This window comes from Pectinophora gossypiella, chromosome Z (genome assembly GCF_024362695.1).
Source record: "Pectinophora gossypiella chromosome Z, ilPecGoss1.1, whole genome shotgun sequence".
NCBI lineage: Eukaryota > Metazoa > Arthropoda > Insecta > Lepidoptera > Gelechiidae > Pectinophora > Pectinophora gossypiella.
This window is the reverse complement of record NC_065433.1, coordinates 807501-826058: the sequence shown is the minus strand read 5'-3', so window position 1 is coordinate 826058 and position 18558 is coordinate 807501. Positions and strand designations below refer to the sequence as shown.

Genomic DNA, 18558 nt, shown 5'->3' with positions numbered 1-18558 from the left:
TTACACATAAGCATAGTTGCACTAACCTTTCATGAGTCGAGTAGCGAGTGCAGCCAAGTGCAGCACCTCGACGTTCTTCTCGATTCTCCTATGGACGACGGCTTTGAGGGTCTCAATCACCTCCTCTAGAGACCTGCCGCCTGCAACCCAAACAATAATAATCAGTCGGAGGGCAATCTACCTAAGTATGTATGCCTTTGGCGGGTCACTAGTAACCTCACATCACAGATTGATTGCACAAATGACAAGAATGAAGATAACGTGGGACGTAGCATCACACGTCTGGTATAGGCAGAGGTGTATCGTATATACATTTTTACTCATAGCCAGCTATGTTTATATGCGTGCGTAGTGCGTGCGTGCGTGTGCGTGCGTGAATGCGTGCGTTAATGCGTGCGTGTAGCGAGCGTGCGTGCGTGTGTGTGTGTGTATTAACGTAAAACAGTGTATACCTCGCACGTCAATGAGCTGCCCGGGGAACGTCCGCCGGTACTGCCGGTAGTATTTGCAGAGTCGCTTCACGTTGTCGCAGTTGGAGCGGTACTGCGGGCCGGTGGCGCCGGCCGCCTCCGCCAGGTCCGCCTTCTCGTTGATGCCGATATTGAAAAACACTGCCGTCACGCAGAACGTGTATTGCTGGAGAATACAATCATAGTAATTATCCCATACTTGTGCCAATAAGTTATTAATGTATCTTAAGTGCAGTTTTCACTAAGGAGCCGTGGTAGCCCAGTTGGTAGAACGCTTGCCTCTCACTTTGAGGTCGCAGGTTCGAATCCAGCACAGGCCTAAACCAATGATTGTCGAATTTGTTTTCGAATTCATGTTTGGATCCTAAATTATTATCACGTACTCAGCGGTGAAGGAAAACATCGTGAGGAAACCCACATTCCCGAGAAATGCATTTTCGGAAGTATGTGACCTAACCTGTATTGGGCTGGTTTTCCCTTCGCGGGTTGGAAGGTCAGACAGGCAGTCGCTTCTGTAAAAAACAGGACCTGTCAAATCTTCAGGTTAGGTAAGCGGACCCTGTGAAAAACGGAATGATGCTAGGAAGATGATGAAATGCAGTTTTGGCGACACAGCTTGCCACCTGGTACGTTACCTGGTACACCTCTTAGTTCATCTTACGATGACCGATTGGGATATAGTCATATGCTTATCTTATGTTTATTTATTTACCTGTCTGGCCCCGAAGTGGCTGAATAATACTTCGGACACCGGGATGTACACCGTGATGGCACCGCGAGCGCCCGTCACCCTCGGTGTGGTGTTACTACAAGAAAAAAAATCGCAATTTACAACTCACAACGTGGTGTCACGGTTTCGTATCCACTGAATTCGACTGTATTTGTAATCATGTTCTCAGATAATTGATGCCACGTCGTTCCAGGATTTGTGGCCGTTTAATGGCTGTAGACTCGCCCCCTATTACATGGGACTTAAACATAGCCTAAGTCTAGTCATGGGACTAAAGCTAAACCTAAACTAGGTTTAAAATAATAATCCGCGTCAAAATGAAGTCAAGTCATAATCTAACCATTCTGTATCGTTAGCTGTTGGTCTTCCAATAAATAAAAAATAAAAAAATATATATTATTGATGATAAAGAAAGAAAATGTAAAGATAACGAAAAAGAAAAACAAGAAGATAAAGATATGATAGATGTTTATTCTGAATCTACGGCAGTCGCGCCGCGTACTCTTGTAACACGGACTATATTTTAAACCTAGTTTATTTCTTAGTCTTCGTGATTTTTTGTTAAATAATAGAAAATAAATCAACTTCTTACTTGTGAGCCGCTTTAGTTAGCACGAAGACGACAGAATGCAAGTCTTCGACGGCGACGGACATGTCGCCCCACATCGAGTCCTCGCTCGCGTACAGGCTGAGCAGGCCCTCGAAGCCGCACAGAGGCCCAGCCCCGGTGCTCAGCACCTTCACCACAATGTCCGGCGGCATCGAGTTAAACCAGCACACCAGCCCCGCCGATACTGTCGTCAGCTGTACAATCATATTACATTAAGCCTCGCCACACGCTACCATACAATAAGGAGTAATACTACGGCAGCTCTCCGCTCCCCACCAACGGCTGAGCTAGGTTTACCTCACCCCCTCGGTCTTACTTTAGTCTTGAATCGCGAAGGTAACGCGTGGACCGTTGTTTTTATTATTTATCAGTTTAGTTTATATGTTCGAATCTTCGAATGTTGAAATTGGATGCCTACGTTCTTCTGATTCGAATATTTAATCGCACTGAGGGGCGCCTATAAATATTATTTTTTCATGGTGATTCATCATCAAAACATCCTAATAATTTGCAATAAAATTGAACCTAGACTAAGTGCTTAATGTAATGTGAGAGCAAGTTTATTATTTGTGTAAATAAATAGGTAAATACTGATGATTATAAAAGCTTATTTCGTAAGTAGTACTATCTATCTAAAGAAGTAATGTTAAATTAAGTATTGTAATTGGCAGCCCTTAGACGTCACACACACAGTTGCGTGTGTACGATAACGTCAATTTGTAGTGTCTGTGTAAAACGAGGTTGTTTGTATCAAATGTCCGGGGTGTGTTTTAGGGTTCAGCTGAAAATCAACGATCTGGGTCTACAGAATTTTATGCTTTTGGCTCGTAATGTATGTTTTATTTCATTTGTTATGTTTTGTATTGTCAAGTTCACTCTGTTTAAGACGTTTTGCCAAACCTTTTAGACGTGTAATCTGTGGGTCAATTATACGCAAAGGGCTTACAACACTCTTCGTGTACAATAGAATAACGGCTCCCTCGCTACTGCAGCGCATCCGCTATGTTTGCCTACGCGCAAACAGATGATTTTTACACAATTCTTCGCAAGAATTTTCACTGGGTACAAGCGCATGTGCTGGTGCCTAGTGCCCCCGGAGGGACCAAGCGGTATAATGAATTAAAATAAAATTACTTTTTAAATTGTGTGTTACTAACAAAGTTTTTGTAAGCCTTTTGTACTAACTCTATATATTCAAAAATATCTTTATTCAGTAGGTAACATAGTTACACTTTGAATCGTCAATTTTACATAACGAACGTCTCATCCGCCTAAAACTACTGCAGCTTCTCACAACCTGTATAGCCGGGGAAAAGAAGCTGCAAGAAAAAACTCGGCACAGGGCCGTATAGTGTATATACAATATTGTATATATAATAATAATGTATATATATATATATATATATATATACATATATATATAATGTATATATATATAACTCTATAGGGTCTGAAATAAAGATATTTTATTTTATTTTTATTGTGTATAAATCATCTGGAAACAGTGTATGAGGCCTGGCTATGATGATACATTATCTATCTATCCATAAGTCAATCTGTGTATGATACTGACCGCTTGCGAGAAGCACGCGTCACGGCGGATTTGCAGTGAGGCGTGTTCGAATGTGAACAACTGCGGCTCACAGCGCAGCCGCAGCATAGCGTGCGCCACACGGGTCCACCGGATCACCGACTCCATGGCAATCTTGGCAGCGCGGATGCAATCCTCCATCTCATCAAAATTATTCTTTATATCCTCCACTATAAAAAAAGAACCAAATAAGACCGATCCCGATTCCTGCAAATACATCATAGAATAAGGAAAAATACTACGTATAGAACGGCAATTATCCGCTCCCAGCGTCTGAGCTAGGTTTACCTCACCCCCTTCGAACACAGTTTAGACTTGAATCGTGAAGGCTGCGCGCGGACCGTTGTTTTTATTTTTTATCAATTTAGTTTATATGTTCGAATTTTGAAATTGGACGCCGACGTTCTTTCGTCTCATTCAAATATTTGATCTCATAGTAATTGCCCGCTTTGGGTATGGCTGCGCGGCACCTATATTCATTTTTCATGGCGATTGTTCATCGAAACATGCAATAAAAAAACCTAGGCTAAGTTCTTAATGTAATAATGTTAAGCAGTGGAGCTAATGAGAAACCCAAACACATTTTTGAGACTGAAGAGGAAAGCGCCACAAGATTTAATCAAGTAACCATTTAGGATGGGACAATGGTTCCATGCCTTGCAAGCCTGATAGTATGGAGAATCAAAAATATTGCTGAATGTCCTTGATGATAGATTGCATTACAAAGAGTAAACAAAAAAAAATTATAATAATTTGAATGCAATTAATTACTTTAGTGTTTTTTTTTTAAGTGAAGTGTAAAGCCTATTTATTTATATTCTGAACCTTCACTGTTCATTGTGTATTTGTGATTTATAAGAGCATCTTTCGTAAGTAGTACTACCTACCTAAGTAAGTAATAACGGTTAAATTCTGTATTGTAATTGGCAGCCCTCAGACGTCACCCACACATGCACGTGTTGATAATGTCAATGTGTAGTGGTGCTAATTCCTGCAGACGCCATCTAATTTTATTTTAAGTTATACCTGTCATTTTCTTATCCGTTGAAAATGAAAGGGACGGGTAATCGACAGGCATTAAATTTATGGTATACACGTCAATTTTAAGCAGAAATCTAAAACAACCGTCTAAAAATTTTACATCGGCCAATAACCCGACAGAGTTAAGTTGACAGCACGTCAAACCAGCGACGTACCTTTTGATTCGCCCGGATTATTCATTCATTCACTCATTCTTCCTAAAATTAAGAGCTGTGAATCATCCGTCCCTTTCCTTTTCGACGGATATGAAAATGACGGATATAACTTAAAATAAAATTAGGCGGTGTCTGCAGGAATCGGGGCCAGTGTCTGTGTAAAACGAGGTTGTTTGTATGAAGTGTCCGGGGTGTGACGCTGGTCTCACCAGTGGAGTCGAAACACTTCCTCACGGCAGCGTAGTACGCGTTCAAGGCTTCTTCAGTGGTGGTGGCCACATTCTTGAGGTACGCGAGGTTCAGCTTGCGTATCTCCACGTCCAGCTCAGGGGCCTTCGCCGGCTCGCCGCGGTAATCATAACCCTGCGGGACAAATGGACATCAGACTGGGTCAAAGATAAATTACAAAATAATATTAGTACTCAATATTCAAGATAGATAGCGCCGGCACCGGCTTAAAGACTTTCGCATGGACAGGAAGAGGACCCGGTGGTGTAATGGTTAAGACGCTCGTCCCAGCTTGACAAGAGCTGCGGTTAAGTCCCGTCTGAGTCATATTATTTCCGATTTAATTTTCTCTTTGTGAGTTTCCATGAGCACTGGTAAGTGCTATAAAAAACAAAAATCATTTAAATTATAAAATGCTGATCGACAAATACGTGATCTAATATCAATCGGATTTTTGTTTTTGACTTATTTTTTAATTTTATTTATGAATTAAGTAACAAGAAATACGAAGTTTGACCACTTTTATTGATGACAACATTTTCATACAAATTCCATAGAAAAAGCCGTTTTGTTATTTCATAAAAGTTACTCATTTCACTTAGTTGTCAAGTAGCTGGGGTGAAGCATGGGCACTTAGTTCATCTTGCGATAGATGTACCTCTCATGATTTCAGGCCTTTGCATCTTTATCAGATGATTCAAACAGCGTTTCTGTGCCAGCTTTTAAAATGGCTGTAAAGTCCGATGCGAGAGCGACAGTAGCGGCCGCACGACTGGCATTATAGTTGAGGATGTACTTCTAATGTCTAGCTTATGCTATGTTTTGTAACAGTTTATTGTACACAGGACAAACAGACAATTACGCTTATTTCTAGGAAGTTGATGTTTACTACGCACAGTAAGTAGTAATTACTACAATATTCGCCCTCTTTTCTTCCCCCGAAGAGATGATTTCAGGGTTACAAAATATTAAAGTTCGCATCGCATTATGTATTCTTATGAATTAGTAAAATGGCTTGCATTTACGTGAAGTAAAAACATAACGCGTTAAGTTGCATATTGTATGATTCCCGGGATGATAAATATTCACTTCGCACTTAGAATTGATAAATTCGCAAAAAACACTTGTGTTCACGTAAAGTCAAAACATAAAATGCGTTCAGCTGTATATTGCGCGGATGATTTCTGGGATAATAAAAATCGGATCGTATTTATAATATTCCTTTGTTTGGTAAGGACTTTTCAGGCTTGAATCACCTGATTGTCCGAAAAAGTAAGATGATTCCGTGTGTCGGAGGGCACGTTAAGCCGTTAGTCCCGGCTATTAGCCGTAAAATACATCCACTAGCGTGGTCCGGTTGATTGAGGGGACGCTTGTGCCCAGCAGTGGGACGTATATAGCCTGTTTATGTTATGATATTTATAATTTTAGTGCCTAATATGTATAAATTCGCTTGCACTTACATAAATTAAAAGCAAAGTAGGCATCAAGAATAAGGATATAAAATCGCATGGCATTTTTAATATTAAATGCCTAATATGGATAAATTCCCAATAAGTTAACGCAAAAAACGATAAAATGCATTGAGCTGCGTATTGCCCGGGTGATTTCTGGGATAAGAAAAATCGGAGCACATTTATAATATTAGTACCTAATATCAATAAATTCGCTTGCATTGGCGTAAATTAAAAAAAAAACAAATAATACATCCAAAATATGGATAAAAAATTCGCATAGCATTGTAATTCACAAAATTCGCAAAACACGCTTTCTTGCGTTTGTACGTGAAAATATTGCTACTTTGATAAACGTTGTATATTCGCGGGTTCAAGTCCTGGCTTAATTCTTCTCTTTACATGTTATCGTGTACACAAAATATGTCTGGAGTGGACTGAATGTCAATCAAATAACATACCTCAGCCTTGTTCCTGGTGGTACTGTCCATCATAGCCATAAAAGTGGCGTTTTCAAGTGAAGTGGCGCTCCTGTCGAGGTGGAGGGTGCTGTTGGAGGCCGACGCTTCCGCGAAGGTGTACGAATCGGGAAGGGTTCTGGACCGGCTTGGCTGGCCGAACTGCCGGTCCTCGAGGACCTGGTTACCACAGGTGAAATGTTTATTTATTTATTTATTTGTTCATATAAAGTATAGTACAGTGCAATACATTGTTTCATAGGCTAATAACATATTTATAACAGGTAAGGTAATAAGCCTCTACAGCCGAACTAGGTGAAACCTGTATCTCAGCATGCAGCGCCTGTTCCCAACGGATAATAACAACTTAGCCAAATAAATTGTACTTATTTAGTACATACTTGTATAGGTATGTAACAATTAAACATTTGGAAAGGAAGATGAAAGGTGTGTGTGTGTGTGTGTGTGTGTGTGTGTGTGTGTGTGTGTGTGTGTGTGTGTGTGTGTGTGGGTGCGTGCGTGCGTGCGTGCGTGCGTGCGTGCGTGCGTGCGTGCGTGCGTGCGTGCGTGCGTGCGTGCGTGCGTGCGTGCGTGCGTGCGTGCGTGCGTGCGTGCGTGCGTGCGTGCGTGCGTGCGTGCGTGCGTGCGTGCGTGCGTGCGTGCGTGCGTGCGTGCGTGCGTGTGTGTGTGTGTTTGACATGTATGATACGTGTAGATGAGGCAGGTATATGCTCAATGGACTACAACAGCGCACGAAATTGTTACGAAATGTTAACAAAGCCTATTATACTGATAGATAGAAAAGTATCGATCGACCTAATCTCGACTGACACATCACTATACTATGAACGTCATAATTTTTACGCATTGAAGCTATTGTTAAATGTTAGTTATATTAAAACATAATCACTAATTGTACTGAACTATTCGTTGTGTTTAATACTACCTACTAATATGAATTACTATTCTCATAAACACTTATTTTATATGGCAACATATTGTCTATTCACTCGTGATTCTATTGACATCTGTCTCTTTCTACTTTCCGGTTAACATGTTTGTCTGGTGAATGTTAATACTGTAACTAATCCAAATTTACATTAGTAATTAATAATTAATCTGAAACTGTAATCTGCAGATATTCTTTTTTGGAACGTATTGTTGTGCCTCTGATCATATATTTAAGTAACACAAAAATTGTTGAGGAGCTCGGTGGCGCAGCGGTAAACGCGCTCGGGTTGATTGTTGAAATTAAGCAACTTTCGCAAAGGCCGGTCATAGGATGGGTGACCACAAAAAAAGTTTTCATCTCGAGCTCCTCCGTGCTTCGGAAGGCACGTTAAGCCGTTGGTCCCGGCTGCATTAGCAGTCGTTAATAACCATCAATCCGCACTGGGCCCGCGTGATGGTTTAAGGCCCGATCTCCCTATCCATCCGTAGGGAAGGCCCGTGCCCCAGCAGTGTGGACGTTAATGGGCTGGTGATGATGATGATGAAATCGCTGTCACACGAACCTCGTTGTTTTAATAATTATATTATTACTGATTGACAATATATCGGTGCTAATTCCTGTAAACACCATTTAATTTTATTTTAGATTCGCCCGGGTTATCCATTCATTTACTCATTCTTCCTAAAATTAAGAGCTGTCAATCATCCGTCCCTTTCCTTTTCGTTGCCGCTTACTTAAAGTAAAATTAGGAGGTGTCTGCTGGAATCGGGGCCATTATTATGCTAATAGTTAATATAAATATATATGAACCATGGTTCGAGGACGCACGCAGGGCTCGCTGGAACATGTCGCCACCGGCACGAAGCCTTCCGAGGGTGTCGACGTATGGGAAGCCGACGGCGGCGCCGGCGACGCGGTCAGCGAGTCATTCGACACCTTCGTGGTCGCATCGTAGATGCTGAGCCTCTCAGTGTACAACTGCAGAGTGGACATGGTCTCTCTGTTCTTGCACTCCGGAAACTTTATGGTGCATAACGCTTCCTCAATAGTACTAGGGTCGTAGAGGTTGATGAAATTGTTGAGTTTGTTTTTGATTTCTGAAAGTAAATGTATAATGTTAGAAAACTAAACATAGCATGACGCTAGTATCCCCGAAGGAGAAGTTTACACACATACTCCTAGCCAGCTATGTTTAAGCCCCATGTAATAGGGGGCGAGTCCACAAATCGGGCACAAATCCAGGATATCACGTGGTTTCAGTTGTCTATGGTCCACAAAGTTGAAAGTAGTTGCTTAGAGTCTGAGCCAGGATTCGAACCAAGCACGCCAGGATGTAAGTCACGCCAGAAAAGCTTCGAACAGGGCTGGTCAGGGCTATCATGGATTTAACAGCCATTTACATAAGCTATATCAGAAGCCTTTGGCGGCTTAATAGTTACACTGACACCAGAGTTGACGAGGTCGGTTATTAATAATAATAATAATAATAAAATATATTTATTTACCAAAAACATTTTTAACAAGTTACACAAAGAAACAATATAAGTTGAAGTTATACATAGTCAATGCTTTCCTGCCTTCTAAACTAGGGGAACCTGTGTCTTAGGAGGCAGTGTTCATCCGTGAGCTTGTTATTAACTTACAAGTTTATGCTGTTGCTGGGTTAAAATGTTAATAAGTTTGGAAGGTGTGTTTGGATGGGTGTTTGTATGTATGTGTGTATGTATGTATGTTTGTGTGTGTGTGTGTGAATGTGTGTGAGTGTGTGTGTGTGTGTTAGAATTTGGGGGTGTATGTGTGTGTGCGTGCCTGCTTAACTTGTATGTTAGTTTTGTAGGCATTTGGATCAGGACTAAAAAGTTATTATTTTCTCCGTATCATCATAACTTAGATTTAGTAGCCACTTTTGTAGTTGATTTTTAAGGTCATGTTTATTTAGTTTATGTATATTGTTCATTTTGTTTATTTTATTGTAAATGCGGGAGCCTAATATGTATGAGAATCGTTTTGAAAAACTTGTTTTGAAAGATTCCATGGCACAGATTGGTTTGTTGGATCGTTGATTTGGATCATGCTCAGCTCGAACTAGTGGGTGTGTTAGTAAAATAACTCGAAAAATAAAGAGCTGTCTTACTGTGAGTACTTTCGTGATTGTGTAAAGTTTATGGGTGGGGTACCTGAAAGGTTTGTGATGAAGTACTTTTAGCACCGCTCTCTGCGCTCTTTCTGCCTTAATCAATAATGTTTTAGCTGCTCCACCCCATACCGGTACACAGTAAGTGATTAAAGACTGGCAGAGTACTAAATAGACCACGTGTAAAGTGTCTCCATCTGCGACTGTTCTCAGTGACCTAAACACATACAAGAGGCGCCTGATTCTAGAGGATAGGGTATCTATTTGCACCCTCCAATTCAGTCCATCATCGATGTGAACACCCAAGTATCTCACACTAGGCACACGTGAAAGTTTCGGGCAGTCACATGCTATGGACTGTATTGTACAACTATGTGTCTTTATGCTGATGTGATCGGGAAATCTAGTATTTGGTCTTAATGAGAAGGGAATGTATTTAGTTTTATTAAGGTTCAGCGTGAGGAAGCTAGATGCTAGCCAACCCATCACCACCCTCATCGCCAATTCAGCATTATTTTTGGTTTCATTCCAGTTCGTACCATGAACTAATAGGGCAGTGTCATCGGCGTACGTAAAAATAGTACAATTAGGAATTTTTAATTTGCATAGTTGGTTGATATATATATTGAAGAGTGTGGGTCCTAGAATAGACCCTTGCGGGACCCCGAAGCAGGTAACAAGTTCTTCATCACTGATGTGAGAATCGATTTTAACGAACTGTTTCCTATTGGTCAGGTAGTCTTTAAAAATGTCAAAAGGTATACCCCTAACCCCGATCTTTTCCAATCTTGCCAGCAGAGTAGAGACGCAAACCGTGTCAAACGCTTTAGAAAGGTCTAAAAATATACATAAGCTCTTAGTCCCGGCGTCCAATTTTCTCACTATGCTCTCGACAAGGTCGTTAACAGCATTTTCGGTAGAAATACCAGCTCTGAAGCCATACTGATTTGCCGCCAAAATATTATTCTTATTAAGATAGTGCACCAGTCTCCTGTTTAGAATCTTTTCCAGGACCTTGGACATTGCTGGAAGAATCGAGATTGGTCTATAATTATTAACATTGTCCGCGTCACCACCCTTATGTATAGGTAGAACAATAGCCTTCTTTAGGGCATCCGGGAATACACCAGTTGTGATGGACAAGTTACATATATGAGTGATTATTGGGACCAGAACCTGTATGGACGATTTAAGTATGCTAGATGATATGCCATCCCATCCCACCGCGCAGTCGGATCGCAGTGACATGATGACGGACTCTATTTCTGAGTAATCTGTTTCCAAAATTATCATGGAGTTAGCATTTGAGCAGTCACTTGAGAATGGAGCGAAGGTATTATCTTGGCAGTAAGTGATTTCAGAAGCTAGGTTCCTCCCAATATCTACAAAGAATTTATTTATTTGGTTCAGAGATGTTTTAAAGTTACTGGCTACTTTAAGTAATTCATATGGTGTACTAGTTACTTTTTTAGAATTAGTTATTGTTTTGATAGCATTCCAAGTTGCTTTAGGATTATTTTTGGCTTTAATAAGTTCATTTTTTTCATAGTCTCTTTTGAGCCTGCGCAAGAGATTGTTGCAGAAATTTCTGTAGCGAGAATATGTCAACTTTAAAATAATATTACCTGGGGAGTTTTTAGATTTTTTATGTAGTTTGTCACGATTGCGTATGCAGCGCAACAGACCCGGCGTGATCCATGGTTTTATATTCCTATTTTTCCTTGGTACTTTTACTTCATACGAAAATTTTGATATAATATTTTGCAAAATGGAGATGAACTGATATAGGGCCAAATTAGCATTATTAATTGATAAAATCATTGAAAAATCCGTAGTATTAATTTCATTTTGTATTGCTAATCGGTCCGTCTTTAGTAATGTACGAGAAGGTTTCCTAGAAATATTCGTTAAATTAACGCCTAGAAGAAGCGGTAAATGGTCGGTTATGTGAGATTCAAGAAGTATTGCTGTAGCTTCATTTCTGATCTTTAGTAAAATATGATCGTAGCATTTATCCAAACGGGTAGGAAATAGATGGGCGGGTAGAAGACCATGTGATGCATTAAAAGTCAAATATTCATCAGATCTGTAGTCATTATTTTGCAATTTTATATCAATATTCAAATCTCCTATTAGAGCAATACCACTGCAAGAGGAGAAAGAATTGTATACGTTATTTAAGCTATCAATGAAGGCATCGAAATCTTGCCGCAATGTATATGACGGCGAGCGATAAATAGCGACTATCACAAAATCATTGTCAATTTTGCACGTTAGACAATCTGCACAATTGAAGTCTGGTTCGTTAATAATGAAATTAAGGTCATTCTTAATGTACATAATAACACCAGCATTCTGATTTTTATTTTTTCGAGTTTGGTATATTAAAAATCCTTCTAAAACAGGTATATTTACTGTCTTATTTAGCCAAGATTCAGTCAGAATAATAATGTCGCATTGTACTTGAATTTGAGAAAGTAAAACCAGTAAACCATCAAAATTCTTATTAACACTTCGAATGTTCATGTGCAGTATTTTTAATGATCTTAATGTCGAGCCTAAAATTTGCGGACAACATTCCGGGGCGCACTTGTAGCTTTTCGCAATCTCAAAAGAATCTATATCAGTGCTTATTTGATGCAAATCAGTCATTTTTGTGTTTTGAGATTGTCCAACAGCGATAAGGATGAAATGATTTGTTTTTGTGTGTTAAGTGGAATGTATAAATAGGTATTTTACGCTGCTGTAGAGATATTTTGGAGAAAAGTATTTTAGTGAATGTTGAATATATAAAGTGCGTGGAGCTGGTCGAATGATTTGCGTGTTTATATGTAAGTGGAGTAGTGAATGTGTATGTTGTGATTTGTACAGATGTATGCGGGTCGAAACACAAACAATAAGAGACTAAAAACAGTGTAACAAATGTTTTAGACGCCGAAAATTTAAAGAGTCATAATTTTTGGGTTGAAATAGCAGGTTGTTCCTCTGATTGACGTAGAATTCCCGGTCCAATGTTCCTTTCTCTTTCTAAATCAATTAGGATTTTTTCACAGCTGACTAAGATTGCCTTGGTGGAGTCTTTATCTTTTCGAAGAAATATATTGCCATTAGAAGTCCAGCAAAACTTATAGTCGTTGCGTTTCGAGAATTCTCTTGCTAGATGATATAGTCTTCTTGTGGTTCCAGGGAGATACTCGGCGATATAAATAGGCTCTTTGTCACCTGGTAGGCCAATTAGGTGAGTATTTATCCGTAAATCCTTATTTGGGTTTTTAATCGAGTTTCGCACGGAGGAGATTATTAGCTTTTTTGTTTGTACTGACGTCAGTTCCGCAATTATGGTTTTCCTATTTCCTGGTTTTGCAGGGAGGCGATATATGTCGCGCACATTCTCGGGACCTATTTTTACTTTCAAGGCCGAGCCAACTGAAGACACAACATTTAGCAGGTCGGCAGGGGTTTCTTTATCTTTATTAGGGACATTGCGAATTTCAATACTTGACGGCCGCGATTTAAACTGGAGATCTTGCACTTGTAGTTGTAGGTTTTTAATTGTATTTTTGAGTTCCTGACGCTCGTTTTGGACAGCATTAGTCTGTTTAGCCATATCTTCATATTGTTGACTTATAAATGACATAGACTTTTCAATATCTAAGTTAGTTTTTTGGATTTCTGAGTTTTGAGTTTTGAGTTCAGCAATATCCGTCATAAGCTTGGACGTGGTAGAATCTTGTTTTTCCACTATTTTTAAGAGGTTTTTCTCAGATTCCAGCTTCCACGATGTTAACATTTCTTTAAATTCCGTTTTAAAATCTTGCAACTCACTCTTTGGAGACGTTTCCACTCGGGGGCGTTTATGGCGCGATGTAATATTAATGTTCTCAAAATCTTCGCCCGACGTTGCAAGAGGTATGTCCGGTTCGGATTGTACCTGTTTTATTTCGCTGCTGCTTGGCTGTGGAGGCGAGCGAGTAACACGCGGCATTATAGTAAGGGCACAGAGTCGATAACCGGTAGTAGGCGATAGGAAGCGTAACGGCAAGTGTTATCAATTCGTAGCACACGTAGCGGCGATGGCGGCGCGGTGACTCAGCGATCGTGCGTAGCAGATGCGTCTAAGCAGTGACGCACCGCGTGTTACGCGTGTGGTAGGTTATTTCACTAGCTCCTTGCACTCACGCGGTGGCACAGCGGTCCGGCAGCCAGAATTGAATCTGTAGGTGCGGGTTTCGAGTCACGGCGGCACTGGTAGTGTGGCACACAATCCAAAATATATCGGGCTCTTTCTAAGACCGCCCAGTAGGCGTGACTAACACATAAGACTACTTTAAGAGTGACAAGAAATTTTAAAGTTCAATGATTAACCAATCACATTAATCAACTTGTTACTTCGATGCACAAACTCGCAACACGACCGCTCTCAACAACTGCACACGGACGAAAAAAAAAAAAAAGATTATTGATCTCAAAGAAGAACTAGATGTAAAAAATCATCATAATCAACCTCCGTTGTCCAGTGATAGAGCGTTAGGCTCACGATCCGGAGTTCCCGGGTTCGAATCCCGGTGGGGAAATATCACAAAAGATACTTTGTGATCCCTAGTTTGGTTACGACATTGCAGTTGATCACCTGATTGTCCGAAAGTAAGATGATCGGTGCTTCGGAAGGCACGTTAAGCCGTCGATCCCGGTTACTACTTACTGATGTAAGTAAACGTGAGTCATGTCAGGGGCCTTTGGCGGCTCAATAGTAACCCTGACACCAGGGTTGATGGTCGGTAATCCACCTCACAACCCACAAGAGAGATCATCAACCAGCCTGCATCATCCGTCTGCTGGGTATGGCTTCCTCTATTTTGCACCACCCTTTCCGGTGCTGCGATAACCTCATCCACAACTTTCCCGCCGTTGCAACGATGTCACCTGACCACCGGCCGCTTGTTATTATTATTATTACGTATGACACTATTTCTACTTCGCTTCCTAGGTGGCACTGCCGAGCTGCATTGTGAGACAGATGCGGCAGACTCGGTTGAGGGAGTTCAAACTGAACGGGCCGCTGATTTACCCACAAAAAAAAATATGTAAAAAAAACTTGCCGTCAATGCAGTTAGGAAGCTGGTCCCTCTTCTTCTCAGCAGCGAGCACGGTCACTGTATTCATGTCGTTTACCAGCTCATCCCTGAAGTGGCGCATGGCTGTAACGTTCTCATAATCGGAATGTATTTTGTTGGCCGACGCGTACAGTATCGGCATCCTGGCGCTGTTCCCCTCCTTCATCAGCTGCACCAGCCTGGTGGAATATAATGACAATTTGTGAATACAAATTTAAACATTCCTGAGAACGACACATCACTGTTCGTGACTATGTCGCGCCACTGCGTAACTCTTACAACGAACACGGAAAAATTCAAACTTATAGATACACGACGATAATTTTATCACCGTCTACGCAGGCCCACCATATAACCATATCGCTGTGGCCGCTTTTGAAGGAAAAAGCGCTATACCTCTATTGCAACCTCTCAGTTCATACAAACAATTAGAGGCATCTCCGAATAGTGAACCAAAAATGATTGCTAATTCCAGAGCAAATATTCGACCGAATTCGTCTATGATGTATACTCAAAGTTGTGCTGAAACCATCTGAGGAAGTAATTAACCATCACGGATTGAACGTCTTCCAGAAGTCCAATTATTTTTTAAAGATGTACATGTAACTTGAAAATACAGTTCACTTTCACATCACGTGAATAGGTGAACTTTTGAACCGCCAATAAGCCAATAACACGCATGCATCCCATGATTCTGTATTTTGTCGAGTTTGTATAGGTACAAATCAGAAAGAATGAATAAAGAAGGAAAAATGATTACTTCTATTAAATATTACAAGTGCAGTCGTACACAAAGCTGGCGTAGTTTAGTCTAGACGACGTCTAATTAAGGTCATATACAAACGACATAAATATAAAGGGTGGATTCTCCTGTCAAGCGCCTGCTAACACTTTAAAAATATTTATGTATTTTAATAACTTTACGTGTACCTCGTTAATATTGTTTGCATTACTTTAGAGACCGGTCTAGCCATAAACCAAGGTATAATTAAATAAAATCCTGTAATATGAACTAGACATTTTCTATTAGCTTTTGAAGTTTCACGGTCTTATATTTAAATTACATTTAAGGAAAGAAATATTCAAAATTTTAATATTATTTATTATTTTAAGTTTTTTGAATGTTTTATTATGTAAATTATGGATCATTATTATCTGAAATAAATAAATTTTAATTTAATTTAATATTAATAATAAACTAAATAATTACTAAAATCTTTTCTATTACTGCAAAATGCTACCGGTTCATATCAATTTCAAACTCCAAAAGCTAAAAGGACAATACTTTAGAACTGAAATACAAAACCCAATATCACACTACAAAATACATACAGGATAAGTAAGTTATTTTTTTCACTGTATGCGAGTTTCGAATTATTACGTATGTTATACCTGGCTTAATTAACCAGTTGCCAATTGAAATTAGACATAAGTCAAATCACTTAAAAAACCCTCAGCAATATATTTGTACGAAAGCAATTTAATTGGGATTTGTATTAGAAATTTAGTTCTTATAAGATGACAAAGATGGCGCTAGTTGTAAATTAGAACGCACAAGTAGTTTTTTTTTAAGTGGAATATATTTTTTTAATTCTGTATTCTATTTACCCAACTAATGGCCCCGATTCCTGCAGACCTCCTAATTTTATTTTATACCCGTCATTTTCTTATACGCCATTTTGTCAACAAGTTAATTTTAAAATGAATGAATAACCCGGGCGAATAAAATAGGCATCTCGCTGGTATGCAATCCGTTTGACGTGCTGTCTACTTATCTCTGTCGGGTTATTGGCCGATGTAAAATTTTTAGACGGTTGTTTTGTGTTCCATAAATTTTATGCCTGTCGATTACCCGTCCTTTTCTTTTTGAGCGGATAAGAAAATGAGAGGTATAACTTAAAATAAAATTATATGGCATCTGCAGGAATTAGCACCGTTACCTGGTTTTGAGTTTTATTATTAGAACGTGAGCTCGTAATTAGTTTTCTGTGAAGTCGGAGCCTGAACAATATTAGGAAAGAAATAACCCTTTCTGGCAGACGGTTAAAAATGTACATGTTTGAGAACCTAAAAAACACACCTATCTTCCGTTGGGGTAGACATAGACCACGGAATTCCAGTTACTACGATCCTGACACACCAGCTTCGCTTCATCCACTCCCATCAGTCTTGCATGCTCGCCGGTTTAGAGTACTTTTGACCAGGGATTTCTTTAACTTAAAAAAAAAATTCGCGCGGTTTAGAGCACCCTGTTCACGAACTGACTTGTTTACTTGTTTACTGCATGCCCGTTCTGGGAATCGCCCGCTGCGCCCATAGGTATGATGGCTTCACTAGTAATGAACTATTGAGTTAAGTACCTGCAAGTTATTTCATCCATCTAATATGCTTTCGACCTATGTTTTATTTATGCAATATTGTAATTAAATTGTACATAGTTTCCATGGTCTAGTGGTTAGAGCGTTAGCCTCACGAGCTAGCGACACTTCTCTTATATTTAAAATCGACAGAAAGTTAGAGGAATTTGACGAATCAAACAGCGCTGTGTCGCAGGTTCTAAGTTGGTTTACAGTAAATAACCTAGTTCTAAATGCTAAGAAAACGAAGTGTATTAAATTTGTTCTACCAAACGTAAAGAAAGTAAATAATAACATTAAAATTAACGACGAGAAACTAGATTTTGTTGAACACACAGTTTTCTTAGGAATTACTGTAGATTCAAAACTGCAATGGGGCCCACATATTGTATCACTAGCGGGCAAGCTAAGTTCAGCAGCATATGCCGTCAGAAGGATCCGACAACTCACAGATGTACCCACTGCTAGACTTGTCTACTTCAGCTACTTCCACAGCATAATGTCTTACGGTATTTTGCTGTGGGGTCGAGCCGCTGATGTAGAAACTATTTTCATCATTCAAAAAAGAGCAGTTCGCGCTATTTATAAGCTGCGTTGTCGGGACTCTTTGAGGGAGCTGTTTAAAGAAATAAATATACTGACGGTCGCAAGTCAATATATATATGAAAACATTATGTATGTACGTAAAAACTTATCTCTCCTTCCGAGAAACTGTGAAAGGCATACTTACAATACAAGAAATAAACATAAAATTGCTATTCAAAATTCTAGATTAAGTAAATTAAATTCATCTTTTTTGGGGTTATGTATACGTTTTTACAATAAAATACCAGATAATATTTTAAATTTGTCAGAAAATAAATTTAAAGCTCACGTGAAGCTTACTTTATGTAAAAAAGCTTATTATAAGATTAATGACTACCTAAATGATAAAAATGTCTGGTATTGAATGTGTTCCTCTAGTTATGAAATAACTTGTAATGTATATCCTCATTGGTTTTTAAAAGATGTGTTGCTGTTGCAGTTTCTTGTCATTTCTTCTCCTCAGCCATAACACCTTGCGAAATGACGTAAATTCAAAAATGTTACATTGACCTTCAACAAGTTTATCCATGATAATTACGTTGAATAAATGATTCTGATTTCTGATTTCTAGAAGTTTCCGATGGGGACATTATCGAAATCACTTTGTGAGACTGTCCTTTGTTTGGAAAGGACTTTGCAGGCTTTATTCACCTGATTGTCTGAAAAAGTAAGATGACTC

At 39.5% G+C, this 18558-nt stretch overlaps 1 protein-coding gene across 2 annotated transcripts in view; it reads right to left on the bottom strand.

The window, feature by feature from the left end:
* Positions 1 to 18558, bottom strand: part of LOC126380068 (type II inositol 3,4-bisphosphate 4-phosphatase) — a 68459-nt gene that overhangs the window by 7811 nt on the left and 42090 nt on the right. For both annotated transcript variants that reach the window (XM_050029262.1, XM_050029263.1), the window contains 9 exons: positions 14923 to 15116; positions 8500 to 8786; positions 6741 to 6917; positions 4807 to 4960; positions 3384 to 3571; positions 1793 to 2004; positions 1183 to 1276; positions 453 to 636; positions 27 to 140 (listed from right to left, as the gene is read on the bottom strand). In XM_050029262.1, the coding sequence (XP_049885219.1) occupies positions 27 to 140; positions 453 to 636; positions 1183 to 1276; positions 1793 to 2004; positions 3384 to 3571; positions 4807 to 4960; positions 6741 to 6917; positions 8500 to 8786; positions 14923 to 15116 (1604 nt within the window). The remainder of the gene's footprint in view (positions 1 to 26; positions 141 to 452; positions 637 to 1182; positions 1277 to 1792; positions 2005 to 3383; positions 3572 to 4806; positions 4961 to 6740; positions 6918 to 8499; positions 8787 to 14922; positions 15117 to 18558) is intronic.